Source organism: Hibiscus syriacus, unplaced genomic scaffold, assembly GCF_006381635.1.
Source record: "Hibiscus syriacus cultivar Baekdansim isolate YM2019G1 unplaced genomic scaffold, ASM638163v2 tig00111342_pilon, whole genome shotgun sequence".
NCBI classification, from domain to species: domain Eukaryota; kingdom Viridiplantae; phylum Streptophyta; class Magnoliopsida; order Malvales; family Malvaceae; genus Hibiscus; species Hibiscus syriacus.
The window spans coordinates 47,852-72,521 of record NW_024063066.1 but is presented as its reverse complement, the minus strand read 5'-3'; the positions used below and the strand labels follow the sequence as shown (position 1 = coordinate 72,521).

The window sequence follows — 24,670 nt, the reverse complement described above, 5'->3', positions numbered from 1 at the left end:
TATCTGTATTGTTAAGACAAGTAATGTTAAAGACTATTTTTTTTTTGGTAACAACGGAAGTTGTTTTGTTTCGACTAGGTGACTCAATTGATAACGTTCTAAAAGTTAAGTGATTAAATTGATAACCTTCTAAAAGAAGTTAGGTGACTCAATTGTGGGTGGTTCAAGTACAAGGACTTTTTGTTAGAGTGACTAAATTGATAGCACCTTAAAAGTTACTACATTGGTCCAAAACCACTCTTTTTTTAACCATCGATTAAAATCAGACGGATCGAAAACGTAAAGGATCACCTGTGTAACATAATGTATATACATCAAAGCCTGAACTCAACAAGAATGCAAATCATTGACATATGTCATTTAAATGTTCGCTTATAATTTTCTTATTACTGAAATCAGAGGAAAAAAATCAATAAACTGTGACTTGAGGTTGAGTTTCATCCGTCTCTTCGATCCATTCAGTTCCAGGCTCACTCCAAGATCTGGGTCTCACCCCGAGCTTAAAAAATATGATCATCTCTAATGCCTCGAAAACCTTGTTTTTGTCGAGAAACTCATTGCAGACTCCACTCACGATGCAGTAGTTGCCGTTATATGGAGGCCTATGGTGCGCAGAATGTTGTGTCCGAGAGACGAGCACACCGGCATCCTGTAGCGCCACAACGAACGGAGGGAGCTTGCTCTTGGTGCCATGAGACCAGGCATGAAATTGTTGGCTAAACATGATGCAACCAGCGCACATGGTAACAAATCCTTGAATAACAGGGTCATTGCAAAGAATGTCTATGGGGAGGACTGTGAACGTTATGCTACGAGCCAATGCATGCAAGTTGTTAGCAAACTGGCGCCTGGTGATAGTCCAGGGCCATTTGTGGTGCCCCTGGAATCCCTCGATTTGTGAACCGAAAACCGGAGTTGATGAATCGCCATAGTTGTCGATGCCCCAATGGTAAACCCGAGACAAAAGGTCAGCCAAAATGTACCCAGCATAGCCTGCTACCATAGGTTCAAACCACATATGCGAATCTGCAGCCGCCAGTACAGTCTTGGCAAGGGAAAAGAAAGGGTGGTGCAACCGCTCGCCACCCATGCCCGGTGAGACCATGTTGATTGCAAACTCGGGTCATTTGGTAAAGGAGGACCAGCAGTAGGGATAACCGGAGTTATCGGGTCCAATTTAGTCTCGAGCCGTGGCTCAATGACCAACTGGTCCCGACTAGACCTAGGCTTGGTCGTGGTGGCCGAACATGTCAGAAGTGCAACAGGGCTTTGCCGTGGGCTGGCCGGAACATGAGTTAGAGACCTCGACGGGCACCTGTGTTGATGCAAGATAGACATTGAAAGAGTCCGCACAAGAGAAGCTAAAAGTTTAGTGTAATGAAAGGGCAATATTTAATGAATGCTAAGAGCATGAAATAGTGGCGTTGGTCCAATGAAGGTTTGCGTCATAGAATCAACGCTGTGATGTGGTGTGGGAAAAGGGTGCGTGGGGCTATTGAAGTCGCTAATGTCTTCCATGTAAACTTGTGCTCACAGTTTGTTTGGCTTTAGATTAAGTGAATCCCTGCCCCTCACACAAATCGTTTGAAACTCTAGAAAACGCCATTGCCTTTTATTTTAGGGTAAACTACGTATTTTATACCTAAACTGTCAGTTTTTACCTGTTTTATTACATAAATTTTCAATTTTTTTAAAATCATACTAAATACGTTTCAAAACATGTAATAAAACAGGTTTGATCTATTTATGTAAAAAACTATGTATTTTAGTTTTTATTTCAATTTAGTACATTATCATTAAAAACTTAACGTATTTAGTACCTAAACTATCATTTTTTTTTATCTATTTTAAGACCTAAACTTTTAATTTTTTTAAATCTTAACGACAAATTTTGAATGGGGTATTAAAATGAAACAAAAACTAAAATTTTTAACGGTGGGTACTAAAATGAAAAAAAAACTAAACTTCAAGTATGTGTTTAAAAAATTAAAAGTTTAAGTACTAAAACGGATCAAAACTAATAATTTAGTTATTAAATGCGTAATTTACCTTTTATTTTAATTTAAATTTGACTCTATTTTCCCCACGTATAATCTGTTTTGAGTTTAGTTTTTTTTTTAAATAATCTTATAAGACTAAATTGTAAATCGCTTGCTTTTTGAGTAGGAATATTTTAAAAAAATAAATAAATATTTTTAAATATTTTTTATTAATTTAAAGTAATTACAAAATAGTTCAAGTGAAAAAATGGGTTGTCCTTTTTTTCTCATTTGTTTACCTATGAAACTTCAATTGAAGCTTCCAAGTAGGCAGCAGATAGAGGTGTAATAAGTATCCTGAAGTAGAAATATTCGATCCGATTGACCTGACTTGCCGACTCGTTGACTCGAATTTTAAAAAACCGGTAATTTTCTTAAAAAAATTACTCGACCCAACTTTTCCGGGTCGGGCTCATATTACAAAATTATGTTTTTCCAGGTATCCGGTTACCCGAGTACCAGGTTAGTTTATTATATATATATATATATATAATATATAATGGATTATTTTATATTATAAATTATTAGATTTTGTATTTCGAACTTTTAAATTTTATGTTCGGATGTTGGAGTATATAATTCGAAGTTTCGAACATTTAAATTTGTGTATATTTTTTTAAATTAATAATGTAAAAATGAAAAAAAAACGAGTACCCAATTACCGGATACCCGCTACATCCATGTTGTGATATGGGTCGAGAAATCACTGATCCTGATGTTCTGAATACCCGATAATCGGTATCTAAAAATCCGAATATCCGGATTTACACCCATATCTTCAAGCATATCCATTCAAAAAATGAGACGACAACTTTACAAGATAAATATATTATATAATTTACTTTTAGATAATTTAAAATGATCACGATGTAAAATATGTTCATAATTTTTTACTTATTAATAACATCATTTAATAGATTCATATAAATTTATATATTAAAATTAAAATTAGAATTTACTCGATTTTTATATATATTAAAAGCGTTACGTAATAATCACAACAACAACCGCAATCGGAATTATTAAAAGCAAGATTAAAACATTGGGTAAATTCAAGAAGTTATGTTTGATTGAAAAGTATTTCGAAAATTTACAACTTAGTCAATAAATATGTTTAAAAAATTGACCATAAAATATATATTAAATAAATATATTATATTAAATATATAATATCTATCTTTATATGTAATAGAAGTTCCTTCCAAGTATCTCCTTCCTTCAAAGATTCAGCCACTTGTTTGTTTTATCATTTATTTATTTTATCAGGTACGAGTAAGAATATTTAATTTGTCAGTTTGTCCGATCAAAATATATTTAATTAATTTTAGATTATATTTTCATTTATGTTTAATAAATAAATATAAATTGTTAATATACAATTTTATTTTATTATTTTTTTAAAAAAATAAATATATTAAATCATTTTTTAAAATCAGACCTCGATTGCAATGATAAATTGGTATCCCACTGTTGAAATGAAGTCAAAAATACCAGAAGTTTCCTCCTTTCTTTCTCTTTTCATTATTTTGGTTTCTATTATTATTTTTTTTGGGTAAATTGCATATATAGTATTAAATTATCAGTTTTAGCATGTTTTAGTACTTAAACATTTAAATTTTTTAAAACCATACTTAATGTTTAGTTTTTGTTTTCTTTTAGTACCCCTATTCAAATTTTAACTAAGTTTTGAAAAAAAATCGAAAGCTTAAGTACTAAAACGAACTAAAATTGATAGTTTAAGTACTAAACGTATTAAGTTTTTAACAGTGTAATACTAAAATGAAATAAAAACTAAACATTAAGTATGATTTTAAAAAATTAAAAGTTTAAGTATTAAAACAAGTCAAAACTGATAATTTAAGTACTAAATACTTAGTTTACCCTATTATTTTCTTCTTCTTTCAAATACTATAATTCTAATTTCAACTTATAGATATAACTTTTTGATAATTTTTAAAATATTATGTTCACACAAATTTATATGCTTTTCAAAGATTTCGTATAAATTAAGAAAAAAAATAAATGAATAAAATATAACTCATTTCCAATATAAAATTGAAGTTATATTTATAATCTATTTATCATAATTTAGATGTGATTTGTAGGAAATAATTACAAATACTGATTAATTTAAAAGTCAATTTAAAGAGTCAAAATCAGACAAAATCAAAGTTATTTATTGGCTATAAACAAAATATGTCAAGTATATTTAAAATTATATTGAATGAAAAAGAATTTATGTTGCCACTTTGATTATAATTATTAAATTTTTTTAAAGAAAAATAGAACAAATCATCACCATCTTTCCTTGTTGAGTTGTAGAGAGAAAGAAGTTACATAAAGCCATTTTCATTGTCTTTCTTAGTCACAATTTTGAAAACGAAATTTCTAAATGACAATATTTATACAAGAAACCAAAATAATTGCAGTGAAAAAAATATCTGATGTTTGGTTTTTCTTATTGGTTCTGTCATAAGAAAAAAAAAAACTAAAACAAGTGTTTCTTATTCTTCTTCGTGCTCGCAGTCATGGCATCTCCCTATTTTCTTCGGTGTTGCTTGCTACTTTGCTTCTTCTTCTCACATGTACAAGCGGTGAAAACACCGTTTCACCCACGGGATGTTCTCCCTTTATTGCCGAGACAGGTTTCATGGCCGATCCTCAACTCACTTAACAGTGCCGTGGACCTTTTGCCAACATTTGTGGGCTCAGTTTCGTCCCGAAATCACATCGTAAGCTGGAAAGGTGCGTGCTTCTACGAGAACACGGCTTGGATGGAGCTCCATAACAAGAGTGGCAGTGAGTTCGGTGGTGGAACTCTCCATCTCAAGGTAACACCTTTGCCCCTTGTTTCATCATGTTTTGGAGTGTTTTTCCTAATCTGGGTATTGCTTTGTTCGGGTTGAAAGTGCTTAAATTCTTAATTTCTTCGAAGTTTTTGAAGTGTTCTCGTTTCTGGGTATTGCTTGGTTTGAGCTGAAAGTGCTCAAATTCTTAATTTCTTCCAAGTTTTTGGAGTGTTCTCGTTTCTGGGTATTGCTTGGTTTGAGCTGAAAGTGCTCAAATTCTTAATTTCTTCGAAGTTTTTGAAGTGTTCTCGTTTCTGGGTATTGCTTGGTTTGAGCTGAAAGTTCTTGAACTTAGTTTTCCAATTTGGGGATTTGACTTCATTTGTTTCTGCTTTTACAGCCATATATGCGAATGCAACAACTACCAGAGGATATTTCTTGATAGATTTTGTAACATAGAATATTTGCATAACTCAGGCCTAAAATGCTGCAAAATGTTTATCTACGGTAGAATTTGTTGAGTTCTTCGGCACAAAATGATGTGAAACTGATACCTATTTGCTTATCCAGGTTAGCAAAGCCCATAGTTGGACTTGTATGGATCTTTATGTCTTCGCAACTCCGTACCGCGTTACCTGGGATTATTATTTTCTATCTCGGGAGCATACACTCGAAATCAAGGAGTGGGAAGAAAGAGCTGAGTATGAATATGTAAGTTGCCTTTACCGTCATGTATCTTTACTGCAAACTTGTTCATGGTTTTAATTGTAATTGGTAAATTTTTTAATTAGGTGAAAAACAAGGGGATTGCTATTTTCCTGATGAAAGCAGGGATGCTCGGAACACTCCAAGCTCTTTGGGAGGTCTTCCCTTTATTTACTAACACTGGATGGGGTGAGAATGCCAATCTCGGGTTTCTTGAAAAACACATGGGGGCTACTTTCGAACCACGGCCTCAGCCCTGGAACACAAACATTAGTGTCGATGATATACACTCTGGAGATTTCATGGTACTATCGAAAATTCGTGGGAGATGGGGTGGTTTCGAGACTCTTGAGAAGTGGGTTACTGGATCTTATGCTGGTCATAGTGCTGTTTTCTTAAAGGATTCTGAAGGGAAGCTGTGGGTTGGTGAATCAGGACATGAAAACGAGGAGGTAATATTAAAACCCTTAGTTCAAAATCAAGTAAAGTTGTATAAATACATTGTTGTATTGGACTATGCTTTATGTTTTTTTTTTGAAAGAGAACATATTATTAATGTAATAAGAAGAAAAAGCAAAGCACGGGGCCTCGTTAAAAAACCTCCCTAACCCTATGTGGAGGTAAAAGAGTGCACCCGAGCAAAGCCATTACAAAACAAAGCTGCTTCTAAAGAACAACACAGCCTAAAACACCCAATGCAGGCCGAAAGCAGAACAAAGCTTCACCCCAAGAACAACACAGCCAAGCTAAAACACAAAACCAAATTTAACCAGAGATAACACTAGCAGCCATCTTCGCGAGGGAGCCTGCAGCCATATTCCTGCTTCTAGGAATGTGTTTAATTAAGAAATTTCCTTTAAAAACAGTCTCTGCTACCGGTCTAAGGACTCCCTCCCACTTGGGAGGAATCAACTCCGCGTTTTAAAGCCATTTTACAACCGATTCACAATCACATTCTAGAATAAGGTCCGATGAATCGACCCAAGTTGAGCCGATAAACCAATTCACCTTGTGCTCCACTGCTAATATTTCTGCCAAAATAGAAGACCTTCGCCCTATAGGAATCGAGAATGAAAACAGCAAACTACCATTTGAATCCCTTAAAATTCCCCTGTTCTTGTAAATATATTCTCTCTTTGTTTCTGCTGCACTTGGAATAAGTTTCATATTGTCGGAAAATCTTTCTTTCGCTATTGTGACCAAGTGCAATAACATATCATACATAACTATTTATCGCATTATTCTACAAGCACTTATTGATGATTCTCAGTTACTATTTTTATCTGTCTTGGAATGTAGGGAGAAGATATCATTGCTGTTATTCCATGGGAAGAATGGTGGGATTTCGAGATGAACAAGGATGATTCTAATCCCCATATCGCATTGCTTCCTCTGCATCCTGATGTTCGAGCCAAGTTTAATGAGACCGCTGCTTGGGAGTATGCACTAAGCATGGCAGGCAAACCATATGGCTATCATAACATGCTATTCAGCTGGATAGACACCATAGATGGGAATTATCCTCCTCCGTTGGATGCTCACCTGGTATTTAGATATTTATAAATTATAATGAATATCTTACGTTGAACTTATAGTTTATGCTGCTAAGTTTCTGCCTCTTCTCCTTCCCCCTTTCTTGGTTTCTCTCCAAGTACATTTTTATACTATACTATGTTGCAGTGGATATTTTGTTGGTCCCAATCTTCCTCTTTTTCCTGCATTCTTTGTCATTGCATTTACAATAACAATAACGTCGATGCATACGACACTTACTTTCTGTTTCCATCTCTCACTTAGTAAAATTTTCAGTTCATAGGTTTTGAATGTTTCCCTGCAATTATACAGGTAGCTTCTGCTATGACAGTTTGGAGTAAAATGCAACCTGATTATGCTGCTAACTTGTGGAACGAGGGCTTAAACAAGCGGCTTGGAACTCAGGTATGATATATCTTTCGTGATTGTTCGACTTATTGTGGAATGTTCACACAAAATATAATCTGAATTGTTTGATATTTATGTCTTGAAGGTAACATGCACCTTGCTTAATTGCATGCATGTGTTTTTCCCCTTTTTTAATCTTCTTAACAATTTTGAGAACTTAGCCTAGATGCTTCGAAAGCTGATAAGATTTAAATCACTTCGGTCTTCAAAAATATTGGATATATATATATTACTCTTGTGCTGAAGATAAAATAGATGTAATATGCTATTGTTTCTTTGTTCTAATTACGGTGTTCACGAGCAGGGTCTTAATCTTTCTGATATACTGGTGGAAATTGAGAAACGTGGATCGTCTTTTGATCAATTGCTGACTGTTCCTGAACAAGATGATTGGATATATAGTGATGGGAAGTCAACCTCGTGCATTGCTTTCATCCTCGAAATGTATAAGGAAGCAGGACTTTTTGATCCTATTGCCAACTCTATTCAAGTTACCGAGTTCACGGTGAGCTTATATTTTGAGTACAATCTTTGTCTAAGATCGCAGGGTTTCTCTTCCGAAATACAAATCTTTCGTGTATTCATTCTCCAATCCTATTGCTGACTCTTTTTGTTTGAACTAATACCGGAACACAGATCAAAGATGCATATACTCTAAGGTTTTTTGAGAATGATTCAAACCGGCTGCCAAAGTGGTGCAATGATGTGGATGATGTAAAGCTTCCTTATTGTCAGATTCTGGGGAAGTATCGAATGGAACTACCCGGATATAATTCCTTGGACCCGTACCCCCATATGAATGAACGGTGCCCTTCTAAACCGCCAAAGTACTTCAGGCCACAAAATTGCTAGGCAGTCTTGCTTCCGCCATTTATTATTATGCCAGTGGTCAATTACTACATTTAGCTCATCTATTGTCATTCAGGTCGTATGCAATACGTCACGAGTAATCGTGTATCAGTATCGATTGTAAATATAGTAACTGGACTATGAGTAGACAGATCACAAGTATTGAATTGTTTTGTATGATAGAAGATGGAGCATTGATGCTGTTAGAACCTTGAAAACCATTCTTTTAGTTGAGTAATAGTTTTATATATAGGGGTGTGATGCCTGCTTGTTTAATGACGTACAATTCATACGTGTATTTTCTGAAAAAGCTAGTCTTAATTGCTTTGCGAATTCGGGCTTGCTGTTTTTCGGACATGGTTGGGAAACAGATTCAGTAATGAGAAAAGTCTCTTCCTGCAACAGAAATCTTGCAAGTTTCTTTGAAACAAGTGACCAGGAGACTAAAATATCAGACCAGTTTCCTAGGACTGATTTGAACAGGTAATCCTTTTGCCGGGACAGGCATTGGATCCCTGCTGAAAGAGTTGTCTGAACATAGTAACTTCCATTTGAACCTTGTAACCGGATAATGAATCGAAACGAGGGTTTCAATCCTTGCAAGCTCGTATCCAAGACATATTCGAGGTCCAGCTCCGAATGGAATGAAGCAGTAAGGTGGAAGTGAAGCTGGATTCTCGAATCTATTTGGATCGAACTTTGATGGTTCCGGAAATATGGTATCATCCATTCGTGTCATGCCCGTAACCCAGAAAATCTTGATACAAATCAGTAAAATTTATCAGTTTCCGAAATGCTGAAAGAAAATGGATGGAATGTATGGTTCTACTTACCTGCCAGTCCTTCGGAATCAGATATCCACCATACTCGATATCTTTTACGGCTTTCCTGAAGCCACCGAAGATCGGCGGGAACAGTCTCAAAGTTTCCAGGGCAACTTTCCATGTGTATTTCATCTTGGTAAGGTCTTCCCATGACAGAAGTTCTCCATGTTTGTTCTTTGCTCTCTTCTTGTTCTGCTACCAGAAATAAACAAATCATTAGTGCTTTTCTGCAACACTGTTTCGAGCTTAACCTCGTAAAGTTAAGATCGGATTGATATACACCTTGAAGAACAACTGCATAAATGGCAGGATCGTTAGCGAAAAGGTGCAGCAAGAAGGTGAGAAGAACAGACGAGGTGCCATATCCAGCAACCATGATGAGCATAACATTGTGAATAATCTCTTTCTCGGATACTACTTTTTCGTTCTCCTCGTCGCGAATGCTCAGCAGACAAGTGATGAGGTCTTGGCGAGGCGAAGCACCCAGCTTTAGATCCTCTCTATTCTCATCAATGAGATGTTTTAACAATTTTTGGGCCCTTGCACTCGATTTAAGGCTTCGGTTGTAGCGCATGAACGGCAAATCAACCGGTATTGACCACATTCCTTCAATCATGCACCGGAAATCGTCTGCGAGTTTCTCCCTTCTCGTCCTCTTTCGATCCCAAATAGAAGAGAACAGATTATGTTGAATGTAAGGGTCTTCATCAGTGGCAATGCCGTCACTTGTTCCTTGCCAATGCATCTCAAGGTGATTCCTGACTTCTTCATCCATATTTTCGATAAACTGCTTCCACGATTCGGGTTTCAAGAACGACATGAAAGCATCTCGGACACGCTTATGATCTTCCCCGACCAGTTCCAAGATACAACTGTCGCCGAGAATCGCTTCAACTGATTTCACTTGCTGGTTAACGATGCTGCTGCTGTCACTGGCGAACACAAACTTGTTTGCAGCCTGACCCTAGGTGAAAACAGCCGGCTTCCTGAACAGACACATCTTCGATATCGGACCGTACTTCCTTATCCTCTTGTGGAGCCATTCTTCTGCCGTGTTGCTTCGCATTGCCCTGAGAAGGCCAAGGCTTTGACCTATTAGAGGTAGTTCGAGTGAACCGGGAGGAACCCTTTCTGGTGATCTTTCTCGCCATGTAAGGAGGACGAACACCGGGATCAGAAGCAAGAGAACTGCGAAGATGGTGTTCATGGTTGTGCGTGAGAGGAACATATCCATGGAGAGCAAATTATTGATCTTTGTTTTGTTGGCTTTTGCAGTGGAATCTTTTCAGTGCAGGGACCTTAATATATGTCTTTAGTAAGATGAGCTATCAGTTTGTTTTCATTATCGTGGGCTTACTTTTCACCCCTAATTGAATAAGGTAAACTACGTTTCTTTAGTCATCCAACTTCGGTTGTGTTTCTGTTTCGATCAATCCACTTAATATTTTTTTTAATTTGATCACTCAATTTTGAAATTATTTTTATTTTGATAGATTGACCGTTAAATGTTTTACGACAAAGTAAAATACTACATTTCGGGGTGTTTATTTATGGAATTTTCTTACAATTTTTACCTTTTCTTTTAAATGATCGAAATCCTTCTCCGCCAATGTTCGCATATTGTTAGTCATCATTTACAACGTAATTGGTATAAAATATTTTTCTTTTTCCCCTCTTTTTTCTTCTTCTTAATTTAGCTTTCCACGAAATCTCTTTAAAATTTACGAAATTCAAGTTAGAGCTTCAATATACAATCTTCAAAATCTCATCAACGTAAAATTAGATATATTATTTTTTTCTCCTCTTCCTCCTCGATCTTTATATCGTTCAAATTTAAAAGACAATATTCTATTGCTAACAAATCAAAAGGAGGCTGAAAATAACGGTACGGAAAGAAAGTTTTAGGGTTTTTTATACAAATTTATTAGATAAACTTAAACGGCGTTAAACCCTTGACGGTCGAGCGACTAGAACAAAATTAAAAAATCTATGGATGAATTTAAAAAAAAAATTAAAGTTGAGTGACAAAAAAATGGTTTACCCATAGGATAATTGATTATGTTTCCTTGTAAACAAGATTCCTAGCTTTGGAAGCTTTGTTTGAATCTATAGTTAGGTAAATACATAAATTTTTATGTTAAGAGTGAATTTAAAATTTTAAAATTTTAGGGCTAAATTTAAATTTATAAAATTTTAAGAAATAAAAATAAATTTTTTAATAAAAACTATATAAAAAACCTAAAATATATAATAATTTTAAAATTTCAGAAAACGATATATCGTAACATCACCATTGGTTCCAAGATATATAAATCGTGTAAAAAACGAAACATAGTTGTCATTGAAAGAGATGATTGAAAACAAGCAAACATTTACAACGTTGAGGTCTCTTTCCAACAAGATAAATCCACGGTGAAAAATAATTGAAATAATTGTTCTATAATTACAAATAAAGGTTAAAAACCTAATAAAAAAACTCGAACAAAAGTTAGATATGAACATATTTGATCGAATTGCAAATAAAATAATAAATTTGAGTCGAGAGACGTGAAAAAATTATCCACGAATGTAGACTATTTATCTAAATCCAATTTGAAAGCCCAAAACAAGGATGATCGATATAATAACAAATAAATACTTTCTTGATCAGTTGTAAATATATTAATTATAATTATTTTATAATAATTTAGTAATTATATCATAAACTACAATTAATATATTAATTTTATAACATTGATTTAAATATATTTATAAAATTAACATATTAATCATAATTTATAACAGCGGTGACTAAGTTGATAGTGTCTTAAACGTTTGATGACCATTGAGTGCATTTATCCTAAATACAAAATAGCCCAAACCCACTACAAGCCCAATAGCCAATTTTCTTACAAAATATGAAACCCATCAAACTTCAACTATCCACGTGTCACCATTACAGTCGTCCTCTGTATTAACCCAAATAAAATGCAAAATCCCCTCAGTTTCGAAGCCCAACAGATTGCGAATAAAATCCCTCTCTCTCTCTTAGGGTTTCTTCTCCTCTTCGAGCCTCGAGGTCTTCTGAATCTCTTCTCTTCGTCTATCAAATATGATGCAACAACCACCACCAGGAGGCATAGCTCCGCCACCTTCCATGACAAACGATCCGTCTCAAACGCAGCACTACCAGCAGCAACAGCAGTCGCAGCCGTGGATGATGACGCATCAACAACAGCAGGCCGGTCAGCCTGTTCCTCCACCTGCGGGTTGGAATCCGCCACCCGTCCCTCCGCCCTCTCAGATGCAGCAGTACTCCGATTCCGCGGCCACTGGCTCCGGCGAAATTCGGTCTCTCTGGATCGGTGATCTTCAGCCGTGGATGGATGAGAATTACATCCTCAGTATCTTTGCTCAAACTGGAGAGGTAATTATATTATAATAATTTGTTTATTTATTTTTATGTAGAGAATCATAATTAAAAGGGGGAATGTATTGTAATCTAGTAATATTACTGTCAGAGTTGATATCATTTTTAATGATTAATCCTTTCTGTATTTAATCTAATTACACAAAGCATAACATAAGATAAGGCGTAAATGCAATTAAACAAAGCTTAATATTTTGGTTTATTTTAGGTGGTTTCAGCTAAGGTGATTAGGAATAAGCAAACGGGTCTTCCAGAGGGATACGGGTTTATAGAGTTCGTTTCACGAGCAGCAGCTGAGAGGGTTTTGCAGTCGTATAACGGGCTACCAATGCCGAGTGCTGAGCAGAGTTTTAGGATGAATTGGGCTTCGCTCGGATATGGAGAAAAGAGGCAAGAAGAGGGTCCTGAATACACAATCTTTGTCGGAGATTTAGCTGCAGATGTTTCTGATTACATGTTACAAGAGACTTTTAAAGCTGTTTACCCATCTGTTAAGGGTGCCAAAGTGGTTACTGATAGGACCACGGGCAGGTCTAAAGGTTATGGCTTTGTGAAGTTTGGTGATGAAAGTGAGCAGATTCGTGCCATGACTGAAATGAATGGGATGTATTGTTCCACTAGGGCGATGCGGATTGGACCAGCTGCTAGTAAAAAGCTTGGGACTGATCAGCACTATCCAAAAGGTAGACTCTTGTGATTAATGTTAAGTTATAGTTTATCATGATTGCCATATGAAGTTTGCTTGGTTGTCTATGGTATTTATTTTTCATGATTTATGTCCAAGTACTTTGACTTGACAAGTTGAGTGTTGGTTGGTTATTGTGTTTTTCTTTATTGGTTTTAATTTTCTATGGTGGATCTGTTGCAGTCTTCTTAAAATTCAAGTTCTCTCAGTTACAACCTGAAGATTGGTGTAATTTATACAAAGCCAGTTCCTTCCCGTTTGCCTTTGTAAAGTTGTCACTTTTAATTATATTAAAAGTTAAAACATGCTAAAACTTATATAAAACTCATGTTTTCTTAAAGCAGGACATCAAGAGGCTCTCATTTTGGGGGGCCTGAAATTGATATCAGCTGAAATGATTCCACTTTAATCCGTGGCCTCATTTTAGGTCAGTTACTTTGTTTATGTCGGAAGCTTCATTTTCTCGTGGCAATATTTGTGCTACGTTAGCAAATTTCTTTTCCAGTTCCGTATTAAGTATTCCAATCGATTCCATTTTGCACCATTTTTCCAACATGCCTTTAAATCTTTATTTACTTTACTTTACAAGTCCAGAATTTTGTTTTTATTCGTACTGGATCAGTTCCCTTTGAGTACTTGCATACATTTACACACTCCCTTTTTTTGTCCTTTAGATTCAAGCTTTAATAATCAAAAGTAGATGCAGCAGCTATGGTTAAATTGCTATTCATGTTCTATAACACCAATCTGTTACTGAACCTTGGTGCTAGTTTTGTTCTCTCACATTTGAAATCTGTGCTTCTTTTTAAAATATGGTATCTGCTTAGTCTTCATTATATGCTCCGTTGCACATGAGGACAAACTGAGGCTGGAACAGAACCTGGAACTTGTAGTTAAAAGCATTGCCAGTTGAAGAATTTAAGTTTAACCTCTATGGAAGTGGGTCACTTGCCATTATTTATTGCTTTAGCTAAAATAACGGATGCCCGGCTGCAGATGGATATATCCTTATTTATCTTGCATTTTGAAGACATTTTCTTTTCCACTATTCCACTATTCATTTGAGGTTGTAAGCCACCTCAAGATAAAAAGAACTTCCTTAGTTTTCCAAAAAAAATATGTTCTTTCTTTGTCTTGTGTGCATGCTGAGAATTTATTGTATCACTAAAAAATCAAAATTAGTTTAGCAGGCAGTTCTTCTCTGCTTGTATGATGAAGTTTGAAGTTGTACTTGTGAATCATTCAATTTAAGCACCAGCAACTCACTCTGTCCACTCTGCCTTCCAAAAAATTTGTGGAAGGAAAAAAGAGGAAAGACTTCATGCCAAGTGAGGACAAAAAGATGAGTCTCTTTCAAATTTTCTCTTCACCCTTTTCACCCTGTTTAAGTCTTAGTGTTATAAGAGAAACCTTACTGATTCTGTGAGTTTAGTGTGATCAGTGATTTTGTTTTTCAGCTACTACTGAAATTGATTCAATCTGTTGCTGTTGACTTCTCCTGGCAGAGGCAAGATTTGATTTAACCCAAAAGATTTTTATGGTTGCCGATGTTTCAGTGATATATAGCTGGCAATTGTACACTTTTATTCTTTCCATGCCATGGAGGGAACTATTTTTACCTGCTTATTTTAAAAACGTTTGTTTATCTTTGTGTGTGTGTGATCGTACTGCTTTGTTATTTGAACAGTCCAATTTCAGTTTAGAGAAGTGAGAATGCTAGAATTGGAAATTTACTGTAGCTTTCATTGTTAACATCCAAATATTTACTTGTGGAAGAGTATTGTATTAGTTTCAAATTTTTGTGACAATATGAGAACCTTAACATCAGGGATAGCACATGCGTGACTTTTCCCGTTTTGATATCTTATTATCATCTATTCTATAATAGTTTACATGTATTTGTAATTTGCAGCTGCTTACCAGAATACTCAAGGAAATCCTGGCGAGGGTGATCCGAATAATACCACAGTGGGTAGCTTTCTCTTTTATATTAATAATATTTAATTTCATGGTATGCCAACTAAACTCTTATGAACTCAAATGCAGATATTTGTTGGTGGCTTGGATCCCAGTGTTTCTGAAGATGAACTAAAACAGATATTTAGCCAGCTTGGTGAGGTAGTTCATGTAAAATTCCTGCTAACAAGCATTGTGGTTTTGTTCAGTATGCTAACAGGTAAACTGAAACAATTTCATGTTCTTTTGTTAGGTGAAATATTATTGAATGGTATTAATGCATTCTGCAATATGATGCACTGCAGGACTAGCGCCGAACAAGCTTTATCCGTTTTGAATGGTACTGTTTTAGGAGGAAGAAATGTTAGGCTTTCATGGGGACGTAGTCCTTTGAGCAAACAGGTGATGTTTTTAAAACCATAGTTTTCTGTATATAGAGCCATGCTACATATATTTCTGTAAATTAAAGACGGAATGGATTGGAGTTTCAGGCTCAACCTGACCAGTCCCAATGGAGCAGTGGATACTATGGATATCCTCAAGGATATGAAGCATATGGATACGCACCTCCTCCCCAAGACCCTAACATGTACTATGGCGGCTATCCCGGATATGGCAATTACCAGCAGTCGGGGGCTTACCAACAACGACCACAGGTAAAAGAATCGCAAGCATGCTGTATTTAATCTTTAACTCTGTTACTTCTAGCGCTGCACCATTGCCTTTGACGTTATATACATTCGTGCTTAATGTTTCCTTTTTTTTTCTTTCGTATTTTGCAGTAAGATGAGGTTGCTGTACCGCAGCTCGAAACTCGTAATCCCTGATCCAGGGCACCTTAGGTGTTGGCTTGATCCATGACATGTTTCATTGATTGCTGTACAATTTGTGGGTTTCGGTTTCTGGAGAGGTTCATGTTTTCTTCATCTTCCTTCTCTATGGCTTCACCTTTCCCAGCTTCTTTTCTTCTGCCCCATCTTCTTTTTAAATCTATTGCAACTCTATACTCTTATATACTGTAGTAGTTTCCCCCAGATTGATGCTTTTTTAAATAATGGTTATTAACTTATTATTATGCTTAATTATCTGTGGATTTCCTTTACCTAGTCGGTATGGTATCGGAAGATGTATCGTTTTATGAAGTTCAATAGTCTTTTAAATGACGATTTTATTTTATTTGGAATTATAAAAACATTTATAAAAAAATTAAATTGAAGCTCTCTAATACCGGTCTATATGAGTTGGTTATGTTGTTGGTACAAATTGGTATCAATCGATATGAATTAAATCACGTATTAAAATGGTTATAGTTATTGAACGATTGTAGGATGTTTGAATGTTATCATCAAATGGTTGAAAGTTTTTAAAAAATATTATTAATAATCATTATTAATATAAGTGATTATATTAATAAAAATTTAATGAAATGTTATTATAGAAAGTGAGAATTGAGGATGGTAGGATTGTCATTATAGAAAGTGAGAATCGAGGATGGTAGGATTATAGTGAAAATGATTGATTAATTTTATTCAGAGAGATTGTAGACGTCTATGAAAATTATGCGTTTAAAAGTGAACACTTTTATTAATAAAAAATGGGTAAATTATACCATTGAACACTTAATTATGTAGTTCTTTTACTGTTTTCATCGATCTTTTAATTTTATCAATTAGACTACTCAACTATTTAAAGGTGTTCAATCAAGCTCCTAAGGTTGACGTGGACATTAAAGAAAATGACATAATTATATATTTAGTCCTTAGTGTTTATATATTCTATCAATTTGATCTTAAATGTTTATAAACATTTAATTTTATTAAACATTTAAAATTAATGATTGATTTATAGTGAAAGTGAGAATTGAGGATGGTAGGATTTATAGTGAAAAAGATAAAGAAAGGAAATTGGATTGTGTTCCATTTTCTTTTCCGATTCGATCTATTCAATTTCAATCAACCCACTGTTGCCCTCATCTCTTTCCTATACATACAGCTACAAAAGAAAACAATATATATACGTACATATAAATTGTAAAACTCCTGATTGAATCAACTCAAAGAACAGAGCTTCGAAGAGGGGGAAGCAGAGATGGGACTCAAAAACAGAGTAGAAGAAGATAACTATTCAATGAACGAAGCTCTGCTGCTTGCTACCATGTGCATCATTGGTCTGCCAGTGGACGTGCATCTGAAAGATGGCTCTATTATCTCTGGAACCTTCCACACTGGTTCGGTTGAGAAGGAATATGGTGCATTTTGCCTCTTCATTTTCTGGATTTCTGTTGGAAGCCAGATTTTGGGTTTTGATTTTTATATTGAAATTTGCATCTGGGTTTTTGGTTTTTTCTATTGAATTATTGGATCTTGTTTGTAAATTGGATGAGATCGGATTGGTATATGTTTGATTTGTGCTGGTTTATTCTTTTCTGTCTGTTGGTTGGTTACATTACCTTTTAAATGGTTTTATCTGCTGTTCTTATCGTTTTCGATTAAGTTTGCAAATTTAAATAAGCATGGAATTAGGAATCAGATTGAAGGAGACATTTGAATCCAAGGCTATAATATTTTCTTACTTGGTTTTCGCTTTATCGGACAGTTTGATTTCTCTTACATTCAAGTCATTTGCTTTTTTGTTTATTAGTCTTTTAAGGAAATAAAAAGAAGAAATGAGCACAATCAAGGATTGGAGTAAACACGTCTAATATGGAAAATGGCTTACTTAAAACCGATCAGCCAAATGAAGTACTTGAGTCTTTTCTTTTTTGGGGAGATGTGCTTGTTGTCAAGACTAATCATTGCTGTTTATTGACACTTTGTATATCTAATTCCTCTGTTGAATGCTTAGGATGATTATTTAATTAGTTTTTCTTTTATTAGGTATTGTTTTGAAGAAAGCAAAATTGACTAAAAAGGGAGATGTGCCACCAATGTTCCAATGGCAGTGTGGTAGAGACTCTGTAATCTCGCTGGTGATCTTGTTCAAGTGTTGCTAAGGTGTATAATTGTTCTTATAGTCTTTTCTCGAGCCTCTGAGATTTTATTCAGCTCTGATGTAACATTGAGCAATCTGTATGACATGAATTTGTTTGCATGTAGGGAGTCCCTCTTCCTTTTGATGGTTTCGCTGGAAATACAGCTCATGCTAATGGAGAAGCTGCATTTGAAATTCTCCCTTCTGCCAATCCACAGTATGAGACCAGGAAGTTCAATAAGTCTACCATGGATAAAAGGAAAAGTAATAAGAAAAGGTAGCTAATAGAAAATTGTGTTAATTGAATGGATAGATTTTCATTTTATTCTTATTACCTTTTGGCTAATTCATTTTATTTTACCTATAAAAGCAGTAATTCTGTCCAAAATGAGAGTGGATTTGCTGATGGCTTTATACCCACAAAGCTGGGAAGGAACATGAGAGTCGAATGTTGTTGCAAGTCTATGGGAAATACAAAGGAAGTTTCATATCAGAAAAGAGATGGGACAAACATTGAAAAGGTAAACTATCTTTTAGTTAGGTGTTTTATTTTTTTGTGGGAAAATGTGAAGCAGATGTCAAATAATAATAGCGAGTCTTTTTTATCTTTTGATTGTAAAATATAGTTAGTAAAGGCCTTCTTGTTGCCCATTAGTTTTGACTGGATTCCATTATTCCTGAAAGGTTTTGAAGTTCATGTGTAAGATCCAATCATATTGCTTGGGTCATCTGGTTGGCAGGTTTTTCTCCATGGAAACTGTAAAGGAATTTGTTTGATAAATAGCATATATTCTGTAGGAAAATATTGGCCTGAGAGCTTTGTTGAATCTTTCATCTTTATCTCTCTAAAAAATCTTCACTTGTGTCTCCATGCAGGGTGAAGATGCTTCTGGTGCCACTATTGCTGGGAGGTAGAAAACCGATTTTTCTTTAAGTTGTATACTTGTTGCTTAAGTTCCATACTAAGTTCCAAATCATGTTATTAGCAGAAAACTTTTCTGGTTGAGAGATCTATGTATAGACATGAACATGCACACATACACAAAGGAGAAAAAAGAAAAAAGATTAAGCTAAGTCCAAGTGCTGGAGTTGGTCTGACCTAGTTTGGACTTGATTCTCTCGTCTTTTACTCATAAGATTCCACAAAAGTAGAAAAAGTGTTTCCATTCCAATTTGTCTTACTCTTCTCTTCATAATGCTTTGAAACAAGGGCATATAAAATTACATTATCATCTCTTACATCAGGTTAAAGGTTCTAAAGTGACTTGGTATCCATGATATAGAATGCTTCATGAAGATCATACTCATATGAACATGTTTTGAACACCTTACCTCATTCTTCTATAGGATGTAGACACCTTGTCAGTCATATACATTCCGATTCCATCCAGATGTGCGAAGCATTTTTTCATGTATAGGTTGTTTTAATGTTTTCATATGTACAGCAAACATTTTCCTTTTGTTCTCAATTTCTTATCATTTTTTTCCTAACAGACAGGTAGGAGCTGATAGGTTGCTGCTTTTGCAGGATGACTACGACCAAAGGTTTGAGGTTCAAGTGGAGGAGAATGTAAGTCATGGCAAGCTTATTTGTTTTCTTGCCGTAAACCTAGTACTAATATTAATATTCAACCTATTAATGAAATCGTTTCTGCAGGACATGGCACTCAGTTTCAAGCTACGAGTCCTCTGCTGTTGACACTTTTAAGCCAGGTTTTAACCTAACCGAATCTCCACTAAATGAAAAATAAACTGGCTTGTCTTATTGTACCTCTGAACGTTTCATTTTATTTTAATATCTTGACTTGGCAACTAAAGTTTAATGGTCAAGAGCTGCATATTGGTCTCCTTGGTGCACACTGAGGTTTCAGCCTTGTTATGTTAGCTTTAAGTCAGAAACTGGTTAAGTAAGTTTGCATTTTTGGTCCTTTTAATTGCATAATCATGAACATAGGATGTATGAAAGTGTGGCTTGCTGGATTTGGATAATTAATATTCTTATATATGATGAGAAAAACTTAGAAGGTGGTCTTACTGCCAAATGATGGAATGTTATCGATATTTTCTTGGTATATTACATTGTAGTTTTTATCATGTAATATGATGAAATTTGCTGCGAGCTTGAGTATGTGTCTCGCCAATCATCATTAATCTAATTTACTGTTACATGTTGGGTGGATGCATTCCTTACTCCAGTAAACCTGTTAAGGGGAAAACCGGGATGACAGTAAGCTTTTACAGACTGGAACATCTGAGATGTTTCAGTAGATGATAAACTTGAAAATGAATGCTGTGAAAGGCGCACTGCTACACACATTCACGAAGATCCAGTTTGTTCTGGTGTTTCAACTTTTAGTCCAGTTACGGGTTTCCCTAGAATCATGCCACAGTTCATTTGCCGCTCCAACTCCCATTGCTACAGACATTCCCCAATATCCTGTTTGTTCTGGTATTTCAACTTCTACTCCAGCTGCAGATGTTTCCCTAGAATCTGCCAGGGTTCATTTTCTGCTTCAACTCCCATACACCCTCCACAAAGTTCAGAATCAATAAAAACTCCAAGGTAAACAACCATATAGATTTTCCTTGTAATATCAAGTAGACAGTATTATTGGTGGATCCCTTTCTCTTAACATATAAAAGTTTTAACACTTACATAATTAGACATTAGTAATGAGGTTACTGATGCCTCAATATTATGCACTCAAGATGCCAGCCCCATACATTTTTGTTTAATGTCTTTGTCACTAGTGATACAAGTTTTTAAATGGCTGTCATAACCACATGTGTCTATGTTGATGGTTTCTTACTTCAATTTGTGTTTTAATCAGGAATTTAAGCTTAATCCAGGAGCAAAGTTTTCTCTCCATCTTTGCAACTGCCATATCAGTGGCTTCTCCTATGGTACCAACCGTAGCAAATGTGTTACATGCCAGGCAACTCTCCTATGATAGCTGTTGCTGGTTCGCAGCAAGGTTGGGATGGGCACTTTTGCAGCTCATTCCCCTGCTCCTTCTAAGTTTGTCTCCTATGGTAATATAACACCTGCAACTGGTGTCGGTGTTACTCAATTTTCTCAACATGTAAGTTTTCTGGAGGCCCTTTTAGTTGGTTAATCTTAATGTTAACTTTTTTAGTTTCCATGATAGCTATGCTAGATTTCCTGTAGGACCACATTCGCCCCACTTACTCCCTCTCCATTTTCCATCATTTCCATTCTCTTTTTATATTTCTCACTTTAGCCTTCAAAATTCTTCCTCAAAGGACTTGAAGTTCTAGTTGGCTTCACTTGAAACCTAATACATCAGAATTATGTTTAAACTTTAAACCATAAGCCAGTTCCTTTTATGAATTGCTGCCTGATTTCGCAGCATGACAAAAGGTTTTGATGTAACTCTTTCCAAGGAATCTGAGAATTTTAGTATATTTATCAAGCATTTGTAGTTGAAATTATTTACTAATGTCTTTTTTTTCTGCTCTAGATTGTTGGGCATACGGGGGTAGAACTCAGCAACTAAGATATGGTGGTCAATATCATCCTGTTCAGGCTACACCAGCATACTTGAATCCAAATCCGCAAGAAGTAAGCAAAAGAAGGAACCTTTTTTTCTTCCCCTGTTGCTGATGAAGTTGTTTCTAATGATTTACTAATCTCTCTCCATCCGGGCCTTTCATTCTCTATCTAGGTCATTTATGGACGACTGGGACAGCTCATTTGTGTGCCTGTTTCTCATGTAAGATTTGATACCTGTAAACGAATGATATGTCCTTGTTATCATTAGTTTATTTCTTCATATCACTAAATCGCATTTTGTTTCATACGAATGATTTGGTTCAGGGTGCGGCAACTCTCTCTCCAGAACCGGCCCGTCCTCTGACCGCGTACCATGTCCAATTTCCGAAACACCAAGGTATTTGCAAGTATAATATCCCATTACCCTTGTTGAATAGAAAATAAAACAGCACGATCCTTGTAGATTGCAGACGTTACCATAACCCAAATCTTGTATAGTGCAATGCCGATTTGTTCTCAAGCCCTTTGTGATTGTGCAGGCCAAGCATTTCAGCTTTGTGTACCTCAACCTTTCATAGCCGGCGGACAGCAACCATTGGCGGTGCCAAGCCACATTCCATTTCTACAGCCTCGTTTCCCTGTTAATCATCCGATACAAGTTCCGGGATCTAAAGGTATATTTAGTGCAAAGCTTCCATAAAAGTTTGTTACTTCATTAGTATTACCCTTTTATTTCTGTCTGTTTTAAGACGATAGTTTTGATTTTTGGAGAGCATTCAGCATTGTGTTTCATCTTCATACAAGGGTTGTTCATTCTTCCAAACCTTAGACTTAGTGTATAATGATTGATTCCATTTTAAAAGGGGTTGATTCGTTTTAAGATAGTTTAAAGAATTTGCCTAAAAAGATCAACTTCTTTTAAAATAATCATTTTTATTGGAAATAAAATTTGAGACTTTTGTTAAAAAAGAGGTCAATCTTTTATCCCTAATGTGATCATTCTAGCACGAACCAAGTGACTTCCTGGTAAAGGAATTGTTGTTGTTCCTTGAGAACCCGAGTTCGAGTACCATAGATTCAGGGATGTTTTCAATACCAAAAGGTAGTTTCCTTTAAACATATATTGTCTTATACTTGTCTCAGATTAATAAAAAAATGTGAATCATTCTAAATCAAATATAAAAATATTATCTAATAATAATAAAATTATCTAATATTTTGTTAATCTAATGATTGTTTTGGATTTTGATTTGTTCAAACCATATATTATCATTTATTTATTTTTAGATGCCTTGGTCACAATCTTTGGTGGTTGAATGACTGGGAAATGTTTGAAAGGCAAACTTGATCAACCACATATACTGCCCCTTGTAATTTCCTATATAGTTTAGTAGGCAAATTACATGGCTCAGCTTTCAATAAATTATTATTTGTTAAAAATAAAATATAAATAATTAGTAAGTCCTTCCCAATTTCATTATTTGTATCAAAATTATTTAATTATTATGACTAAATCGTCAGTATATTTGGGTCAGGTTTTGTTAATAGTCCATATATTTTGTATAAATTGTACATCGGATCTTTTATTTTGATTGATTTTTTGTTTATAATCCTTTTGAATTTTAAAATTTCAATTATGACTCAAACAATACAAGAATAATATAACTAGATTACAAAAAATTAAAATGATTTAATTGGAGCAGAAAAATCAAATATATAATTTATATACAATATTAAATTTAATTGTAGAATTCGACTTTACATATTAATCTTTAGTGCAACACTAAAATTTGAAAAGTTTTAAGGCTAAGAATGCTCAAATTAGAATATGAGGACTAAATCAATTCTAAACTAAATGTCCGTTTGTTTCACGAAATATAGATTTTGAAAAATGGATTTTGTAAAATGAAATACATTTTCTAGAAATTATTTTACAGTGTTTAAATGATGTTATGTAATTTATTTTTCATTGGTTGATAAATTTATAAACATCAAATGTAAAAATAATATTATTATTTTTCAAATATTAAAATAATTTATCTAATATTATTTATGTCAATATTATTATTAAAATATTATATCTACAATTTTAAAATAAAGAACAAAAATAAAACATAGAATTATGGTAAAAAAAAATGAAGTCTTTAAAACTCTGTACAACAATAGTACAATACCCCAATGTTCTTTCTGTACACAAACTGATTATAAAAATTTCTAAAAAGAAGAAAAAAACTTAATTTTCTTCTCTTCATTTTCTGTCACTTTCCCAAGAAAGTTGATCAATGAATGAAAATATACACAGCATACAAGAAAACCTCTTTAAGAAAGGAAACAGATAGAAGAAAAGAAATTATTCCAATTCTTTTGCATGATCATCAGCTCAATTCACCTCAGGAATGCTTTGCAGTGCAGGCCTCCAGGACCGTTGATCTGCTTGATCATATTGATGACTAACATTGATCAACTGTGCCAAAACCTGTTGCACTGATAACTCTTTTAAATCGACCCTACCCAATAACTCCACCAGCTGCTTCCTCGTTATCTTCACTTTCACTTCATGAGTTGCAGAAGACGACGTCGTGGAACCAATTCTTCCACGGTTTCGGAATTGGAGCAGACCCTTCTCTTCTATATTGTCGCCGCCGCTGTCGTCGTCGTCGTCGTTCGCGGCCGCCGGAATCAATGCGGCCCAATCTTCGCCGCCCCATTGCGTTGATGATTGATGACGTAAACAATTTCCCATTCTTTGTTTGTTTTTTCGGTTAATTAAATTTATGAACGTAGAGGGTGGGGGAGTCGAATGGTGATGAGCAAGGGGTTATATATAAGAAAGGGATTAAGGGCGAAAGAGTCAAACCCAACTAAAATCATGCCACGTTGGATGACGTGTCGTATGACGTGGCTAGTGATAACTTGGTTGATCAGATCATCACCAACTATTTTGGGTTGGTTTCATCTTCTAAACTGAAATTGATGTGATTATGCTAAA

At 35.0% G+C, this 24,670-nt stretch overlaps 5 protein-coding genes, 1 long non-coding RNA gene and 2 pseudogenes across 7 annotated transcripts; 5 read left to right on the top strand and 3 right to left on the bottom strand.

Annotated features, from left to right (window-relative positions):
* Nucleotides 1–345: 345 nt before the first annotated feature.
* On the bottom strand, nucleotides 346–1,338 carry LOC120159090 (fatty acid desaturase 4, chloroplastic-like). The gene is given in 2 exon segments (XM_039169761.1): nucleotides 346–1,065; nucleotides 1,068–1,338. Coding segments are annotated over 2 exon segments (927 nt in total). The 3' UTR covers nucleotides 346–409.
* A 3,150-nt stretch (nucleotides 1,339–4,488) lies between these two features.
* On the top strand, nucleotides 4,489–8,571 carry LOC120159232. Its single transcript, XM_039169873.1, has 7 exons — nucleotides 4,489–4,870; nucleotides 5,399–5,539; nucleotides 5,620–5,985; nucleotides 6,833–7,078; nucleotides 7,379–7,471; nucleotides 7,779–7,979; nucleotides 8,111–8,571. The coding sequence occupies exons 1-7, from the start codon at nucleotides 4,568–4,570 to the stop codon at nucleotides 8,324–8,326; spliced, it is 1,566 nt and encodes a 521-aa protein (XP_039025804.1). The 5' UTR covers nucleotides 4,489–4,567; the 3' UTR covers nucleotides 8,327–8,571.
* A 203-nt stretch (nucleotides 8,572–8,774) lies between these two features.
* LOC120159234 lies at nucleotides 8,775–10,455 on the bottom strand (annotated as a pseudogene).
* A 1,700-nt stretch (nucleotides 10,456–12,155) lies between these two features.
* Nucleotides 12,156–16,279, top strand: LOC120159145 (annotated as a pseudogene).
* On the top strand, nucleotides 13,246–14,576 carry LOC120159146. Its single transcript, XR_005519329.1, has 2 exons — nucleotides 13,246–13,668; nucleotides 14,135–14,576. It is a non-coding gene; the product is annotated as an uncharacterized LOC120159146 (long non-coding RNA).
* A 921-nt stretch (nucleotides 16,280–17,200) lies between the features above and the next one.
* On the top strand, nucleotides 17,201–22,484 carry LOC120159167. The gene is made up of 15 exons (XM_039169824.1): nucleotides 17,201–17,445; nucleotides 18,074–18,165; nucleotides 18,293–18,444; nucleotides 18,541–18,688; nucleotides 18,852–18,926; nucleotides 19,044–19,078; nucleotides 19,662–19,712; nucleotides 19,825–19,880; nucleotides 20,524–20,666; nucleotides 20,999–21,103; nucleotides 21,211–21,250; nucleotides 21,650–21,750; nucleotides 21,854–21,901; nucleotides 21,994–22,078; nucleotides 22,221–22,484. Exons 1-15 carry the CDS (start codon nucleotides 17,286–17,288, stop codon nucleotides 22,379–22,381), a joined length of 1,452 nt encoding a protein of 483 aa, XP_039025755.1. The 5' UTR covers nucleotides 17,201–17,285; the 3' UTR covers nucleotides 22,382–22,484.
* On the top strand, nucleotides 18,163–20,013 carry LOC120159118. 2 transcript variants are annotated; one of them, XM_039169779.1, is made up of 6 exons: nucleotides 18,163–18,190; nucleotides 18,293–18,444; nucleotides 18,541–18,688; nucleotides 19,044–19,078; nucleotides 19,696–19,737; nucleotides 19,825–20,013. In XM_039169779.1, exons 2-6 carry the CDS (start codon nucleotides 18,416–18,418, stop codon nucleotides 19,916–19,918), a joined length of 348 nt encoding a protein of 115 aa, XP_039025710.1. In that variant the 5' UTR covers nucleotides 18,163–18,190; nucleotides 18,293–18,415; the 3' UTR covers nucleotides 19,919–20,013. The 2 variants fall into 2 exon arrangements, with proteins under 2 accessions (XP_039025710.1, XP_039025711.1); XM_039169780.1 differs by having other exon boundaries at nucleotides 19,662–19,737.
* A 1,515-nt stretch (nucleotides 22,485–23,999) lies between the features above and the next one.
* LOC120159097 lies at nucleotides 24,000–24,459 on the bottom strand. Its single transcript, XM_039169766.1, has one exon. The coding sequence runs from the start codon at nucleotides 24,422–24,424 to the stop codon at nucleotides 24,062–24,064; it is 363 nt and encodes a 120-aa protein (XP_039025697.1). The 5' UTR covers nucleotides 24,425–24,459; the 3' UTR covers nucleotides 24,000–24,061.
* Between the last annotated feature and the right edge of the window lie 211 nt (nucleotides 24,460–24,670).